Below are 19,400 nucleotides of genomic sequence, written 5' to 3' on the forward strand. Positions count from 1 at the left end.
GAAAATAAAGGATCGTAGTTCAAACTAACATGCCTACATATAAACATCATAAACAACACACAAAAGTATTATGTACATGGGTTTTAACATCGCAGGTACTTAGCGCGGTACCTAGTGCAGCCAAGGTCTATGCACGGTACCTAAGGCCCTCTCATACGGACATGCCGGTACTTAGCGTCAGCCTCGCACACACCAACAGGCAGACAGACACACTCACACACACACACTCACACTCACACACCCACACCCACACCCACACACACCCACACCCACACCCACACACATACACACACACATACACACATACAAACACAGGCAGACAGACACAGACCGAGATCAAGAACAAGAGAGTGACGGGGGCGGGGAAGGGGGAACCATCATGTCGCCTCTCAGTTATTCGGAGGGGGCGGGGGGGGGGGGGGGGTCGAATAGAGGAGGAATCAATACATCGATCTGCATGCGCCCCTCGCGGCGTGGAAACCTGGGGCGGGGGAATTGGAGTGCATCCAACATCAATTAAGGAGCATGGCTGCGCATATAGTACGCAGGAACATCAGACTTCCATTATGTCAAAGCGCGTCGTCTTCCTAGCCTTTCACTTTTGTGTTCCGCGCTGGTCCGCGGGACGTTAACGGTTTGCATTCAGCGCTATCTGCATGCGGAGCACGAAAGCTTTTGACTAAACTGGATCTCTTTTTATGATTTCATCGCTTTCTAAAAATAATTGAAAAGGAGAAAAAAAATTGGACCATAAAAGCTTGAACATTAATGTCTCGGAACAGAAAAACCCCCACACGTTAGACTAATTAAAATGTCTGTCTTTTTATGAGAACAAGAAAAACCTAACCTACCTACCTATCTACCTACCTACCTACCTACTTACCTACCTACCTACCTACCTATCTACCTACCTACCTACCTACCTAACAACCCACCCGCACACCAACCCATTCACAAACCCAACGAACTAACTACCGAAGAACGAAGGAACAAAGGAACGAGGGAACGAAGGAAGGAACGAAGGAAGGAACGAAGGAAGGAACGAACGAACGAACGAACTAACTAACTAACAATAAATAGTTATGCACAAACTATTAAAATAGTTAACACGCATTCAACAATTCGCAGTGAACTAGCTGTCTGCCTAAAAGCAACTGCCCTAACAACAAATGCACAAGCAGCCTGCAACGACGATAAACGACTACAGGAACAGGAACAGCTAGCAAAGCAGAATCGATTAATGAGCACGATTGGGAGTAATTGGTTCACGCCAGAACAAACAGCCATAACGGTGCATTGTTCTACCCTAATTTGCCGTCTCTGTCAATTTCGTCACGCTATAACAGGGGGATGCTTTTGGCTCGGGAGGCACGTGACAGAGTGTATACACACACAGGCAGACAGCGTCTATTTCCAGGACCAGTTTAGCTCTGCACTAACATGTTCATTCGTTTCTTCTGGCATCTTGTCATTATCGTTTTATCTGGAACGTATAACACGCCTAAACTCAAGAATGAACATTTTTAGGAGGCAATATTTAAATGTCAGTTGGCGGAAGTTTTGTGAACCAATTTTTGCCGTTAGATTATACTTTGTTTTTCTCATGTTTGTTTGCTTAACGCCCAGCCGACCACGAAGGGCCATATCAGGGCGGTGCTGCTTTGACATAAAACGTGCGCCACACACAAGACAGAAGTCGCAGCACAGGCTTCATGTCTCACCCAGTCACATTATTCTGACACCGGACCAACCAGTCCTAGCACTAACCCCACAATGCCAGACGCCAGGCGGAGCAGCCACTAGATTGCCAATTTTAAAGTCTTAGGTATGACCCGGCCGGGGTTCGAACCCACGACCTCCCGATCACGGGGCGGACGCCTTACCACTAGTCCAACCGTGCCGGTTTTTCTCATGTGAAATGCTGTCATGAATGCAACTACCGAGAACAAAGTTTTGTGTGTGTGTGTATGTGTGTGTGTGTGTGTGTGTGTGTGTGTGTGTGTGTGTGTGTTTGTGTGTGTGTGTGTGTGTGCGTGCGTGCATGCGTGCCCGTGCGTGTGTGCGTGCGTGCGTGTGTGTGTGTGTGTGTGTGTGTTTGTGTGTGTGTGTGTGTGTGTGTGTGTGGACCTTTAGACGACTGGTAAACATAATAAATCAAAGAGATACACATTTAATTATAATAATTTTAGTAGTAGTAGTAGTAGTAGTAGTAGTAGTAGTAGTAGTAGTAGTAGTAGTAGTCCGTCGCGATATAACCTTGTACGGTTGAAAACGACGTTAAACACCAACTAAAGAAAGTAAAGTAGTAGTAGTAGTAGTAGTAGTAGTAGTAGTAGTAGTAGTAGTAGTAGTAGTAGTAGTAGTAGTAGTAGTAGTGGTAGTAGTAGTAGTAGAAGTAGTAGTAGTAGTAGTAGTAGTAATAGTGGTTCACATACAACCTGTCCACACAAGAGTATTGTTTCGCGCTTTTTACATTTAGTCAAGTTTTGACTAAATGTTTTAACATAGAGAGGGGAATCGAGACGAGGGTCGTGGTGTATGTGTGTGTGTGTGTGTGTGTGTGTGTGTGTGTGTGTGTGTGTGTGTGTGTGTGTGTGTGTGTGTGTGTGTGTGTGTGTGTAGAGCGATCCAGAGTAAGCTACTGGACCGATCTTTATGAAATTTTTCATGAGAGTTCCTGGGTATGATATCCCCAGATATTTTGTTTTCATTTTTTCCATAAATGTCTTTGATGACGTCATATCCGGCATTTTGTAAAAGTTGAGGCGGCACTGTCACACCCTCATTTTTCAATAAAATTGATTGAACTTTTGGCAAAGCAATCTTCGACGAAGGCCGGACTTTGGTATTGCATTTCAGCTTGGAGTCTTAAAATTTAATTAATGACTTTGGTCATTAAAAATCTGAAAATTGTAATTAAATTTTTTTTTATAAAACGATCCAAAATTACGTTTATCGTATTTTTCATCATTTTCTGATTCCAAAAACATATAATTATGTTATATTTGGATTAAAAAACAAGCTCTGAAAATTAAAAATATAAAAATTACGATTAAAATTAAATTTCCGAAATCGATTTAAAAACAATTTCATCTTATTCCTTGTCGGTTCCTGATTCCAAAAACATATAGATATGATATACTTGGATTAAAAACACGTTCAGAGAGTTAACTAGTCGCGTTAGGCGAAAATACAACATTTAGTCAAGCTGTCGAACTCACAGAATGAAACTGAACGCAATGCAATTTTTCAGCAAGACCGTACACTCGTAGCATCGTCAGTCCTCCGCTCGTGGCAAAGGCAGTGAAATTGACAAGAAGAGCGGGGTAGTAGTTGCGCTGAGAAGGATAGCACGCTTTTCTGTACCTCTCTTCGTTTTAACTTTCTGAGCGTGTTTTTAATCCAAACATATCATATGTATATGTTTTTGGAATCAGGAACCCACAAGGAATAAGATGAAAGTGTTTTTAAATTGATTTCAAAAATTTAATTTTGATCATAATTTTCATATTTTTAATTTTCAGAGCTTGTTTTTAATCCAAATATAACATATTTATATGTTTTTGGAATCAGAAAATGATGAAGAATACGATGAACGTAAATTTGGATCGTTTTATAAAACAAATATTTTTTTTACAATTTTCAGATTTTTAATGACCAAAGTCATTAATTAATTTTTAAGCCACCAAGCTGAAATGCAATACCGAAGTCCGGCCTTCGTCGAAGATTGCTTGGCCAAAATTTCAATCAATTTGATTGAAAAATGAGGGTGTGATAGTGCCGCCTCAACTTTTACAAAAAGCCGGATATGACGTCATCAAAGGTATTTATCGAAAAAAATCAAAAAAATCCGGGGATATCATTCCTAGAAACTCTCAGTCCAGTAGTTTGGTCTGAATCGCTCTACACACACACACACGCACAGACAGACAGACAGACAGACAGACAGACAGACACACACACACACACACACACACACACACACGCACATACACACACACACACACACACACACACACACACACACACACACACACATACACCACACCCTCGTCTCGATTCCCCCCTCTACGTTAAAACATTTAGTCAAAACTTGACTTTTCTTTATTTGGTGTTTAACGTCGTTTTCAACCAAGAAGGTTATATCGCGACGGGCAAAACTTGACTAAATGTAAAAAGAATAGAGATATAGAAAAGCGGGATATCAACCTCAGCGCAACCGCTCCCGCGCTTTTCTGTAGGCTATTGTTAATTTCACTGCCTTTGCCACGAGCGGTGGACAGACGATGCTACGAGTGTACGGTCTTGCGGAAAAAATGCAATGCGTTCAGTTTCATTCTGTGAGTTCGACTGAGCTGGACTATAAATGTTGTATGTTCGCCTTACGCGACTTGTTTTTCTTTTGATTTGTTCCAGCATAAAAAGAACAAGTCGCGTAAGGCGAAATTACTACAGTTTAGTCAAGCTGTCGAACTCACGGGATGAAACTGAACGCACTGTATTTTTTCACCAAGACAGAACAGCTTCGTCAATCCCCGCGTGAAGGAAATCGCTCACCTCCCACGTGCAAAACGTAGTGATATTGACACGCCAGATTAGCGCGGTAGCGTATTGTGCTAAGCAGGAAAGCGCGCTCTTTTGTATTCTTGTTAACTTTCTGAGCTTGTTGCGTATTGTGCTAAAAGCAGGAAAGCGCGCTTTTCTGTATTCTTGTTAACTTTCTGAGCTTGTTTTGAATACAACCTATCATATCTATATGTTTTTGGAATCAGGAAATGATAAAGAATAAGATGAAATCATTTTTGGATCGATTTTTTAAATTTTAATCGTAAGACTAATTAATCTATTTTCGTTAATTGTGATCACATTTTAAGAGTAAACATGACATATGTATATATTTTTAGATTCAGAATGTGATGAAGATAACGATGCAATCAATTTTAAATATGTTTGCGAAAAATCGATTTTAATGAAAACTTTAATGAGCAAACTCATCAATTAATTTTTAAGCCTCCAAGCTGAAATGCAATACCAAAGTCCAGGCTTCGTCGAAGATTACTTGACCAAAATTTCAACCAATTTGGTTGAAAAATGAGAGCGTGACAGTGCCGCCTCAACTTTCACGAAAAGCCGGATATGACGTCATCAAAGACATTTATCAAAAACATGAAAAAAAGTCTGGAGATACCATACTCAGGATCTCTCATGTCAAGTTTCATGAAGATCGGTCCAGTAGTTTTTTTTTCTGAATCGCTCTACACACACACACACACTCATACACCACGACCCTCGTCTCGATTCCCCCGTCTACGTTAAAACATGTAAAAAGGCTGCTTAAAATGTAATGGACATTTTCAGGGAACATGATAGCCTCCCAAATTTCAAGAGACGGTTAAGTTCCGTGACAAGGCGCATTCTTTTCTCTAAGCTAATGGCCACTCTGTCGTGATGTGAAACAAAATATGGCTGAGCTGGACAATCACACCGACGAACAAGTGCGGCCAAATGTCAGATACGCGAAAGATGGCCGACCCTTTTGCACGCACTTTGGCATTGTGTCTTATCTGGTCTAATCGAACGTATCAAACACTGTTTACCACAGAACCACACTTTTAACCACTTCATTCTCAAACACTATTTACAGCAGGATTCACAAACACCATTTACCACATATAGTGCACCCACTTTTAACCACAGAATACTCAAACAGTTATCTACAGAATGCTCCAACATTTTTAGCGACAGAATGCTCAAACACTTTTAACCATAGAATTGTTCAAACACTATCAACCACAGAATTTGTAAACACATGTACCCACACAATTATAAATACATAACATTCATTTGCGTCGCACTCTTTGTTCGTGTTTTTCGAAATGTTTGTCTTATAGGGAGCGGAGTGGCGCAGTGGTTAGAGCGCTTGCCTCTCACGCTGGAGACCGTGGTTCGTCCCCCACTCGGGGACAAATACAAATACCCGATTTTTCCGAGCGCTCTCCAGTCCACCCAGCTGGAAATGGGTACCTGACCCTATTCAGGGCCGGGGAAGGCAAAGGCAGCGAGGGAGAGGAGATGGGCACCGCCCTCATAAAGCTGGCCCCCAGAAAAGTTGAGATCTCTAACATCTCTCTCCCCTACGACCAGATGGTTATGGGAATACCTTTACCTTTACCTGTCTTGGTCAACTTGCTGACATTTTCAGAATCAAGGAATTAAAGTTCTGAGCCCTTAGCTGGCTCAGTGAAACTTAACTTCAAAACGCTGGACCTCGAACGGACATGCAGAACTGTATTTTTACTTCGCCATCCATGAAACACATGATTTTGTAATACTGGAGTAGTGGTATGTCAAAGTCGTCAGCATGAGAATATTACAAAACCATTGGCGAAGTTTAAGTTCAAGTTAACTTCTTATAATTCTTTTCAAGTAATTTATTGCTCCAATAAACTAAGGACCGGCACGGTTGGCCTAGTGGTAAGGCGTCCGCCCCGTGATCGGGAGGTCGTGGGTTCGAACCCCGGCCGGGTCATACCTACGACTTTAAAATTGGCAATCTAGTGGCTGCTCCGCCTGGCGTCTGGCATTATGGGATTAGTGCTAGGACTGGTTGGTCCGGTGTCAGAATAATGTGACTGGGTGAGACATGAAGCCTGTGCTGCGACTTCTGTCTTGTGTGTGGCGCACGTTATATGTCAAAGCAGCACCGCCCTGATATGGCCCTTCGTGGTCGGCTGGGCGTTAAGCAAACAAACAAACAAACAAATAAACTAAGGGCTGCTCTGTTAAATAATGAATATGAAACAGAAACCAAAATGTGCAAAGAAATTGAAAGAGAGAGAAACAGAGAGGGTGGAGGGGGGGGGGGGCGGGGGAAGAGAGGGGCCTTTGACGCTTTGGTAGTTTATTGTCAAAAGCCAATGAAAAGCCTTATAGACAAGGTACAATATCAATTTGTTCCTCTTTTCAACAAGGTAAACACAGGCAAAGAAACAGAAGGGCAACACAAATACGAATACAGCACGAGGTAGCTGTGTGGTTTAGCTAAATAGCCACGCAAGCAATCTGTATACGTCATAACATGTTGTTGTAGAAGCTAGAGTATTTCCTCGGCTAAAAAAGTGTTTGTCGTGAAAGGCTTGAATCGTCCTGTAAACCTCCTGGGGGAAGGACGGGGGCTGTGAAGATTAATTCCTTCCCATGTAAACCATCGTATTAATAGCAATAGGTTCGTCCAGGCTTCCTAAGAGTCCTTTGCTACGCAACACAGCCAATAAAGAAGAACGTTTTTTTTTCTCTTTCTCTTTTCTTGAGATTTGATCAGCAACTTAATAAGGTGGCCGTAAGACCATAAAAACAAATCCATTACTTTCTTTAAAACTTAATAAGATGGCCGTAAGACCATAAAAACAAATCCATTACTTAAAAAAAAGGAGTCAGAAACTGTTGTAAATTATTGCGGTTTAAAGATGCAGAAACCTTCATTTCCGTAAATTCCAATTAAGACAAAAAGCCTTGGGCCTTTTGAAGCTTAGTGTCGGGAAATGATGGAAATGACGACGGGCGCAGTGGCGTGGTGGTATAGGAGGTCGTGAGTTCGCTGCTGCCTGGTGGGTTAAGAGTGGAGATTTTTCCGATCGCCCAGGTCAATTTATGGGCAGACCTGCTAGGGACTTAACCCCCTTCGTGTGAGCACAAGACCAAGTGCGCACGGAAAAGATCCTGTAATCCATGTCAGAGTTCGGTGGGTTATAGAAACACAAAAATACCCAGCATGCCTCCCCCGAAATCGGCGTATGCTGCCTGAATGGCGGGGTAAAAACGGTCATACACGTAACAATTTTGTTTGTTTGTTTGTTTGCTTAACGCCCAGTCGACCACGAAGGGCCATATCAGGGCGGTGCTGCTTTGACATATAACGTGCGCCACACACAAGACAGAAGTCGCAGCACAGGCTTCATGTCTCACACAGTCACATTATTCTGACACCGGACCAACCAGTCCTAGCACTAATCCCATAATGCCAGACGCCAGGCGGAGCAGCCACTAGATTGCCAATGTTAAAGTCTTAGGTATGACCCGGCCGGGGTTCGAACCCACGACCTCCCGATCACGGGGCGGACGCATTTACCACTAGGCCAACCGTGCCGGTCACGTAACAATACACTCGTGCTAAAAACTTGAGTGAACGTGGGAGTCTTAGCCCATGAACGAAGAAGAAGAAGATGGAAATGATTACTTATTAAAAACAAGCTCATACAATGAGCTGAGATTTGTATTTTAGAGTCTGCTGTTTTTCACGTGTCTGTAATTTCAAACAAGGTTTCACAAAATGCTGCACCGTTGGGTGTGCATTTTTCAAAGTCTTGTCTTTTTCAATTGTCTTTTTGTTTTATCACGAACTAGATCTTGCAACACGCTTATCTATCGCTGCTTCTGCTAAGAAAGTGGGAACTGCTTGAATTTATTTTCCCCCGTGTCAATATTTTGCTTGATTGTGTTGGACTGGTAAGTTAATGAACTGTGTACACTGACACATTTTGCTTGCAAATGACAAGTCTAAAAAGTGCTACCTTATTTCAGATATATATATGTTTCCGCATGGTCAAATCGTATTGGTGTATTCTCCAAAGCTAGGTACTATTTTGCATCATGACATTTCGGGCCCTCAAAGGCACACTCCTTCTCGAGTGAATAATTGGGCTGACCATCTCAGATCTGGCCAGGCTTGTACATGGAGTAAGACAACCCTTCACTAGATCACATACCAACATAATCAACAGCCAGGCTTGTGCATGGAGTTAGACCATCCCTTATACCAATATAATCAACAGCCAGGCGTGTACATGGAGTTAGACCATCCCTTCACTAGATCACATACCAACATAATCAACAGCCAGGCTTGTACATGGAGTTAGACCATCCCTCCACTAGATCGCATACCAACATAATCAACAGCCAGGCTTTTACATGGAGTTAGACCATCCCTTCACTAGATCACATACCAACATAATCAACAGCCAGGATTGTACATGGAGTAAGACCATCCCTTCACTAGATCACATACCAACATAATCAACAGCCAGGATTGTACATGGAGTGAGACAATCCCTTCACTAGATCACATACCAACATAATCAACAGCCAGGCTTGTACATGGAGTTAGAACATCCCTTCACTGGATCACATACCAACATAATCAACAGCCAGGCTTTTACATGGAGTTAGACGATCCCTTCACTAGATCACATACCAACATAATCAACAGCCAGGATTGTACATGGAGTAAGACCATCCCTTCACTAGATCACATACCAACATAATCAACAGCCAGGCTTGTACATGGAGTTAGACCATCCCTTCACTAGATCACATACCAACATAATCAACAGCCAGGCTTGTGCATGGAGTTAGACCATCCCTTCACTAGATCACATACCAACATAATCAACAGCCAGGCTTGTACATGGAGTTAGACCATCCCTTCACTAGATCACATACCAACATAATCAACAGCCAGGCTTGTACATGGAGTTAGACCATCCCTTCACTAGATCACATACCAACATAATCAACAGCCAGGCTTGTACATGGAGTTAGACCATCCCTTCACTAGATCACATACCAACATAATCAACAGCCAGGCTTTTACATGGAGTTAGACCATCCCTTCACTAGATCACATACCAACATAATCAACAGCCAGGCTTGTGCATGGAGTTAGACCATCCCTTCACTAGATCACATACCAACATAATCAACAGCCAGGCTTGTACATGGAGTTAGACCATCCCTTCACTAGATCACATACCAACATAATCAACAGCCAGGCTTGTACATGGAGTTAGACCATCCCTTCACTAGATCACATACCAACATAATCAACAGCCAGGCTTGTACATGGAGTTAGACCATCCCTTCACTAGATCACATACCAACATAATCAACAGCCAGGCTTTTACATGGAGTTAGACCATCCCTTCACTAGATCACATACCAACATAATCAACAGCCAGGCTTGTACATGGAGTTAGACCATCCCTTCACTAGATCACATACCAACATAATCAACAGCCAGGCTTGTACATGGAGTTAGACCATCCCTTCACTAGATCACATACCAACATAATCAACAGCCAGGCTTGTGCATGGAGTTAGACCATCCCTTCACTAGATCACATACCAACATAATCAACAGCCAGGCTTGTACATGGAGTTAGACCATCCCTTCACTAGATCACATACCAACATAATCAACAGCCAGGCTTGTACATGGAGTTAGACCATCCCTTCACTAGATCACATACCAACATAATCAACAGCCAGGCTTGTACATGGAGTTAGACCATCCCTTCACTAGATCACATACCAACATAATCAACAGCCAGGCTTGTACATGGAGTTAGACCATCCCTTCACTAGATCACATACCAACATAATCAACAGCCAGGCTTGTACATGGAGTTAGACCATCCCTTCACTAGATCACATACCAACATAATCAACAGCCAGGCTTGTACATGGAGTTAGACCATCCCTTCACTAGATCACATACCAACATAATCAACAGCCAGGCTTGTACATGGAGTCTCATTCTGTGCACAGTGGGATTATTTGTGATGAATTAATTTAACAAGTGGCTTTTTCGGAAATTAATTCATGAAAATAATCAAACTCACCCCATCACGCATTAAAGGTGTTGATTCTTGATATGTGCCCAAGTTACGGGACGCTCTTAGTCCATGGACGAGCCTGGCAAGATCTGATAATTATGGTGAGTCAAACAGTTTTCCCAAGGGGGGTGGGGGGGGGGGGGTGGTGCATATAAATGCCGATAACATATATCAAACAGTGAATAGAACGTATTCGTTTAATATCTATCGTTTAGACTCAAGCATAATCATTATCAAAATAAATTCTCAACAACACCAAGTAATGAATAAAAACAATTTCTAATTTTTGATTTGTTTAAAGCGCTTGACTCACCTCTTCCACGGGGATGTCGGTCTTCATGGTGAAGCCTTCATCCAGCTCCTGCTGCACGTAGTACTTGGCGAAGGGGCCGTTGAGGGGCCGCGCCGTGCGTGCGTTGCCGCGCGTCAGAATCCGCAGGTGCCACGACACGTAGCGCGTGAACTTGCGCGGCACGTGCGAAATGTCGGTGTAGTAGAGCTTGAAGGCCAGGAACTTGCCGTTGGTGTCCGCCTCCAGCATCCACGCCTGCTTGTCGCGGTCGTACAGGTGGGCCCGGTTCTTGGTCCTGGACGTGACACTGACCGACGCCTCCGAGACGTACACGACAGAGATCATCTCCACCTTGACCCTCAGCGTGGAGCGACCTTTTGCCAAGCGGGAGACGGAAGCCCCGACAGTGAAGGGCTCCCCGACGCCCGAAGCGTCCAGAATCTGTTCCAGGTCACCCGAGTCGAACGTGCCCTCGTCGCCCAGGATGACGCGGTAGCGCACGCAGCACAGATGGTCGAAGCTGGAGTGTCTCTGCAGCTGCACGGCCACGCTGCCGTCCGCCTCTGTGGAGCTGGCGTCAGGGAAGAGTGACACGCTCCAGTCAGACAGCCCGTAGAGGAAGTAGGTGGACTCTAACCTCTCGGAGTGGTGGTGGTAGCCGTGGCGGTGGTGGTTGCTGCCGCCGTGGATGTCCTTGGGGAGACGCATGTAGCACTCGTAGAGGTTGTGGATGTTGCGCATCTCGACCTCGATCATCAGCTCGCCCGTGTCCTGCAGGAAGTTGCGCGCCACAAGGTCCTCGGTCTCCGCGAAGGTCTTCCTGCCGAACAGCTGGCACTCCGGCGTGAACTCGCAGCTCTTCTCGATGAAAGACACGGTCTGTGCGGCGGGAAACACGGACAGTGGTAATGAGTTCTATGGTCTTCAGGGACACATGCTTTTATGGAACGTTGTGCAAAGTGAAGAAAACCATGTAAAAAGATCCTAAAACAGACAGACTGCTAACATTTCAAAATTCAGATTTAAAAAAAACCAAGATTGTACTTTGATTGTAAAACGATCTCAGGTCTTTTGTATTAACATATGATCTGTGTGTGGGCGGGGCTGTGGGGCTGGGGGTGGGGTGGGTGGGGGTTTTGTGCAGTAGGCTGCAAAAAAGAAAATCCGCAGCTCTTCTCAAGTCTGTGTGGGGAGAATGAGGCAGGGAATTTAGTAAGGCTGGCCTATAGATGTGACACCATTCAGCGAGAGTGGAGAAATTCTTTCATAAAACTCGCATCTCTTCTCTGGGAACGAGTTGGTCTTTCGGGAAGAAGAGAGTTGTTACTGAATTAGCGTGCAGGGTTCTCCAAACTGTGCGTCCCTGCGTCCTATACGCACTAGAAGCCGAAACAAAAAACGTACTAGAAATTCATGGAGGGTGTCCCAGGACGCACTAAAACTGGAAATAGCGGGTCCCAGAACGCACTACATATCCGTTATCATGCGTACCATCAGTATTGTTTGCAGAAAATGTTCTACCAGATCTGAACCGACTGAAATGTACGGAGTTAATCTAACCAATAATGATGATCGTTATGTTTTTGTGAAGGCCTCAGAGAGTTTTAAAACGCCGGCGTTACTTTGACATGAAAACTCCAGGTATTATATATGTCTGGGGAGGAATGTGTCATCCGAAAGCAAGAATTTGAACCTCATGGTCTTCGGATCCCCTAGAGATCCACTGAGGGGGTCCAAGAACTCCCTACACATTACAATTGAGGGTCCCGGGGCCCTCTAGGTAGAGCGTAGGTAGGGAGCCCTTATCCTATGGCCCGGTGTAACACGAGAAAATTACTCCCACGAGATTTTTTACTCCGGAGTAAACATTTCGAACGAAAATGTTACTCCCTTTACGAAAAAAGCACTCCCCCATTACACGAGAAAAATACTCCCCACGACAGGTGAGTTCCGAGTTAACATTTCGTACACAAATGTTACTCCCCTGACGAATAAAAAACCAATAAATTACTTCACCCCAACACGAGCAATTTAACTTCCCATGCCAGGTGTACGAAATTTATACTCCCTTGTCCCCTGTTAGTCTTGGTGGTGGAAGGGGTGGAGGGAGGGTAGCGCGACATTCGTTTGCGCGAGATCACATATTGGCATTATCCCTTCGCCCGCATCCCATTTTCGCGTACGAGATTTTTACTGGAAGTAAACAAAATGGGGAGTAAAAATTTCGTGGAGGGAGTAATTTTTTCGTGCCTTGGGGAGTTCTTTTCTCGTACGAAAAATTTACTCGGAGTAAGAATTTCTTACGACATTTTTACTCCGGAGCAAATTTTTCGTGGAGTAAACATTTCGTGTTACACCGGCGCTCACATATGTAACTTCAGCAGGACAGACAACGCATTGCAGCTTATCCCAGCCCGCTACACGTTGCGTGAAAGGAAAACAGGCCAAGTACTCGTCATAATCCCTATATATCGCGGGATCAATAATATGCAGTGCGTCGTCTGTGCCGCTGAAACTGCGCAGGTATATTCTGCCCTTAACTCTCGAGCGCGAGCACGCTGTGCAAGTTGCGAAAAACTTTCACAATGCTCTTAGCTCTGTCTCGATCTCTACAGCCGAGGTGGCGAAAGAGGTGCTGAAGTCACTAATACGTATCAAACACTCCAGAGAACGTTTGCAAAAGAGAAGAGAAGCATTAACAAAACCTGAAACTCTTAACTCGGAACGAGACGGTATCTAAGGAAAGAGAGGTGGCAACGAATGGTATCGTCAATTGAGCTGAAACTGGTAATAACGTTACCAGGGTTAGCCTAAAGTTCTGAAAACATTCTTAAAGTAACGAGAATCGTTCCGAAAAGTCACAACATTTCTCTGTTAACGAGATGTTCTCTTGGTTTGTTTGTTTGTTTGTTTGCTTTACGCCCAGCCGACCACGAAGGGCCATATCAGGGCGGTGCTGCTTTGACATATAACGTGCGCCACACACAAGACAGAAGTCGCAGCACAGGCTTCATGTCTCACCCAGTCACATTATTCTGACACCGGACCAACCAGTCCTAGCACTAACCCCATAATGCCAGACGCCAGGCGGAGCAGCCACTAGATTGCCAATTTTAAAGTCTTAGGTATGACCCGGCCGGGGTTCGAACCCACGACCTCCCGATCACGGGGCGGACGCCTTACCACTAGGCCACCGTGCCGGGATGTTCTCTTGGGAAGAAGTTGTAATAAAGTAAGCAAAGGTTATAGACTACAGTTCTGAGGATAATATAACACGCGAAGACACATTTTCGAAAACCCTCAGTTCTTCTGCGTGAATGAGATGGTCTATTGAGCGAAAAGAGCTAGTGAGGCTATTACACTTCTGAGACCGTTTTGCAAAGTGAGAGAAGCTTTTAGACAATCTGCAGGTCCTCTCTGTACTGCAAACGATCGAGATGTTCTTGCGGGTGAAATTACGGTGACAATTATTTGTCTGGCAGTGAAAGATGTTGCAATGAATGAAGTGTTGCTCAGGAAAAAAGGTTTTAATGAATGATAAGAATGTACAGTCCCTGAGGAAAATAAGCATGAAAGCTACTAGGTTTAGCCTACAGAACTCTGGTTAAGGATTATATGGTTCAATGGTGAAAAAAGCGATGAATTTAGTAGAAGTTTTCAGAACATTCTAGAAGCTGAAAATAAGCTCTTTTCTATGAATTACATGAAATGTTGGAATGTTGAAAAAAAAGCGAAGAAGTTGAAAAGGATTAAGCTACATTCTAAGCTGGACACTCTTCGAGGCAAAGTGAAAGTGCCAGAAATATTCTCGGATAAACTCAGCCAGCAGTCAAAGTGGTAAAAAGACAGAATAGCTTTTTATTTCATGTTTAAAAGATGGCAACATTTCAGGAAAATGTACAGTTCGGAACAAATTAAAGTACTAACCAACTAACTAAATAAATAACTAAATAAAGGAATAGAACTTACAAAACTTAGAAAAAAAAGTTGAAAGAGAAAGAACATATATTTTGTAAATGACTTTAGACAAGAGAGTGACGCTGCTGAATAATTGCTTATCAGTTTGCTTGTTCCGTTCTTTCCTTGAGAAAGAGAAATATTGTCAATACCTCTCACACTTCTATACCTCAAGGTCATGGTCTGTTGGAAAACACAAGAATAGGGACAAACAGATCAAAAAGTTTTGCTTATGAATTTATGGAAGAACGAGGGGCCATCTGCTACCTCGTATACAACAGCAACTTCCTTGTAATAATGTATTGACGAAAACATGAAAATGGCACAGCAATCGCTCATCTGCAGACGCATCAGGAAAGGCTGAAGCAAAAAATAAACCCATGCTCTATTGAAGAGCAGAAAAGTGCCAACCTCGCAGTAGCATTCTCCTTTATATATTTCTGCAGTGTATGAAATCATCGCAATTGGATTGACTTACCCCTAGGACTCTATTTCAAGTTAAAACAAAAAGTATTTGTTAACCCCTTAAACCTTTTTGTAGCAATGGAGGACACGGCCATCTTACAAGAACAAAGAAGAATCTGATCACAGCAACCATGAACAGTGAACCACAAACATGTGTCCATATACTTTACCTTGGTAAAATGTTCCTTGTTGACAATGGAAAAAGAAAAGTCCAGCCGACATCGTAAACCTTGCGAAGGGGTGGTCAGCTTGAGAAAGGCTCCCATGTGTCGGTCACTCCGGACAAAGCTGACGTTCCACTTCTGTTGACCGTACACAAAATCCTGGGGAAAAAAACAACGGTTAAAGGTTAAAGGAATGGTACAGTAGAATATCCCCTTTCAGTCCTCACAAATAGCCCATAAAATTAGGCCTAAAAGAAGACCGCTTCCTAACATGAATGTAAATGTATAGAGGCTATTAAAAGTCATTAATTTTGAAAGCGTACGTTTTTTTTTGGTTTTTTTTTTTTTTGGGGGGGGGGGGGGGGGTTAGTCTTAAATCGGGCGTCTTAAGAAAGGGGAGTTTCCTGTCGTAACGTGACGCAACATTGCATTTAAATCTAATTATTACAAATGAAAAAAGATGGGTTGAAGCAGCCTTGCATGCAACTGAGGTCGAAAAAAAAAAAAAAAAAAAAAAAAAAAATTATTACAAATGAACACAATTCGCTGCACAATAATATATCGTATTGTCATAGCAAATAATCACATTACTGAGAAAGCTCTTCCCTGCCCTACCCCATTGGTCTCCGTCAGGTCATTGTCTGCCTTGCCATTATATGTTTTGTCATGATTTTGGCCTACCTCTAATCATAACTAGCATTCGAACTTATACGATACTACAGTGGACGCCGCTTAATAAAACCGCGGTTAATAGAGCCAGCCGCTTATAAAAGCCGATTTCAGACGGTCCGGATTTATCACTATATCTTATGTATTAGAAAAAGCCGGTTAATAAAACCAACCCGCCGCTTATTAAAGCCAGTTTTCTCAGAGAAATCACGTAGTTTGTGACTAAAACTCACATTATCTTGTTCTGATGTGGAAGACGACCAACAAACAAACTCATAAAATCGTTCTTCTCTGACGAGTAATGATTCGTGACGGTGACAGAGAAATTATTGATGTACCGAAGTGATCAAAGTACACGTACATGTACATAATTAAAACAAAAGTTCAACATCCTTCGTGAAGTTTTGTTTAGATTCAAACAAGTGTAAATGACGAAAGAAAGACAGTGACTGAGTGACGTAAAATGACGTATTCCTGGACCGCCGGTTTATAAATCCGTCGCTTATTAAAGCCATTTTTCGTCGGTCCAGAAGTGGCTTTATTAAGCGGCGACCACTGTACTTGTTTTAAATAAATGATGTTCCCAAACCACAAACTCGCAAAAATGTAATGAAAATTGCACATACGAGTATACGGCTGACACACGTAAAGCATTTTATCTTGTTTAAACTCACAGAAAATTAAAACAAAATAAGATAAATATCGAAGATTGTTTTCGTGATAACCTTTTCAATATAAATGAAAGAAACACAAGAACTTTCCTGGAAATAGCAACCGAAAAAAAAACTTCACGAAAAAGGCGCTTAACATACAAAGGTGCGTTTGACACAAAAGAAAAAGGAAAAAAAAAGAAAGAAAAAAAGACGATAAAGTGTGAGCTTAAAGCAGAACAAGTCGCGTAAGGCGAAAATACAATATTTAGTCAAGTAGCTGCCATTTTTCAGCAAGACCGTATACTCGTAGCATCGTCAGTCCACCGCTCACGGCAAAGGCAGTGAAATTGACAAGAAGAGCGGGGTAGTAGTTGCGCTAAGAAGGATAGCACGCTTTTCTGTACCTCTCTTTGTTTTAACTTTCTGAGCGTGTTTTTAATCCAAACATATCATATCTATATATGTTTTTGGAATCAGGAACCGACAAGGAATAAGATGAAAGTGTTTTTAAATTGATTTGGACAATTTAATTTTGATAATAATTTTTATATATTTAATTTTCAGAGCTTGTTTTTAATCCGAATAGAACATATTTATATGTTTTTGGAATCAGCAAATGATGGAGAATAAGATAAACGTAAATTTGGATCGTTTTATAAATTTTTATTTTTTTTTACAATTTTCAGATTTTTAATGACCAAAGTCATTAATTAATTTTTAAGCCACCAAGCTGAAATGCAATACCGAACCCCGGGCTTCGTCGAAGATTACTTGACCAAAGTTTGAACCAATTTGGTTGAAAAATGAGGGCGTGACAGTGCCGCCTCAACTTTCACGAAAAGCCGGATATGACGTCATCAAAGACATTTATCAAAAAAATGAAAAAAACGTTCGGGGATTTCATACCCAGGAACTCTCATGTCAAATTTCATAAAGATTGGTCCAGTAGTTTAGTCTGAATCGCTCTACACACACACACACACAGACACACAGACACACACACACACACACGCACATACACCACGACCCTCGTTTCGATTCCCCCTCGATGTTAAAATATTTAGTCAAAACTTGACTAAATATAAAAACGTGAAGGCTGCCGAGATGAGGTCGTAAAATAACTCCAGTCTCATCAACAAAAATATAAACAAGTCGCGTAAGGCGAAAATACAATATTTAGTCAAGTAGCTGTCGAACTCACAGAATGAAACTGAACGCAATGCCATTTTACTCGTAGCATCGTCAGGCCACCGCTCATGGCAAAGGCAGTGAAATTGACAAGAAGAGCGGGGTAGTAGTTGCGCTAAGAAGGATAGCACGCTTTTCTGTACCTCTCTTTGTTTTAACTTTCTGAGCGTGTTTTTAATCCAAACATATCATATCTATATGTTTTTGGAATGAGGAACCGACAAGGAATAAGATGAAAGTATTTTTAAATTGATTTGGACAATTTAATTTTGATAATAATTTTTATATATTTAATTTTCAGAGCTTGTTTTTAATCCGAATATAACATATTTATATGTTTTTGGAATCAGCAAATGATGGAGAATAAGATAAATGTAAATTTGGATCGTTTTATAAATTTTTATTTTTTTTTTACAATTTTCCGATTTTTAATGACCAAAGTCATTAATTAATTTTTAAGCCACCAAGCTGAAATGCAATACCGAACCCCGGGCTTCGTCGAAGATTACTTGACCAAAGTTTGAACCAATTTGGTTGAAAAATGAGGGCGTGACAGTGCCGCCTCAACTTTCACGAAAAGCCGGATATGACGTCATCAAAGACATTTATCAAAAAAATGAAAAAAACGTTCGGGGATTTCATACCCAGGAACTCTCATGTCAAATTTCATAAAGATCGGTCAAGTAGTTTAGTCTGAATCGCTCTACACACACACACAGACACACACACACACACACACACACACACATACACCACGACCCTCGTCTCGATTCCCCCCTCTACGTTAAAATATTTAGTCAAAACTTGACTAAATATAAAAATAACGATAAAAATCATTAAAATCACGCGCGCGCGCAAACACACACACAAACACACACACACACACACACACACACACACACACACACACACACACACACACACACGCACACACACACACAAACACACACGCGCGCGCGCACCTACACACACACACACACACACACACACACAAACACACACATACACACACACACACACACACACACACACACACACACACACACACACACTGTCTCTCCCTCCTTCTATGATCGTGTCTTCGTTGCAGTGTGATACTTGCTTACATTTGCATCCTTGTCTTGCACAACACTGTCGTGTGTCTACACTTAGTATTGGGTATTTTATTTACAGAGAAACTGTGCTCCGGCCATTGTATCTGTTATGATATACTATTCAAAGAAAAATGATATGCAGATGCGCTATACTAAAACACGGATCAGGATTTGGACCAAGACTTGGATTAAGGATCTTACATCTATTTTCTCACATCCTAACACACACAAGATCAAACCTTTGAGTA

General features: G+C 42.3%; 1 protein-coding gene across 1 annotated transcript in view; it reads right to left on the reverse strand.

The window, feature by feature from the left end:
• LOC138973299 (uncharacterized) overlaps nucleotides 1-19,400 on the reverse strand; it is a 62,350-nt gene that overhangs the window by 31,998 nt on the left and 10,952 nt on the right. The window contains exons 4-5 of the mRNA XM_070346052.1: nucleotides 15,555-15,707; nucleotides 10,984-11,841 (exon numbers count right to left, since the gene is read on the reverse strand). Of these exons, the coding sequence (XP_070202153.1) occupies nucleotides 10,984-11,841; nucleotides 15,555-15,707 (1,011 nt within the window). The remainder of the gene's footprint in view (nucleotides 1-10,983; nucleotides 11,842-15,554; nucleotides 15,708-19,400) is intronic.

The sequence above is a fragment of the Littorina saxatilis genome, linkage group LG1 (assembly GCF_037325665.1).
Source record: "Littorina saxatilis isolate snail1 linkage group LG1, US_GU_Lsax_2.0, whole genome shotgun sequence".
NCBI lineage: Eukaryota > Metazoa > Mollusca > Gastropoda > Littorinimorpha > Littorinidae > Littorina > Littorina saxatilis.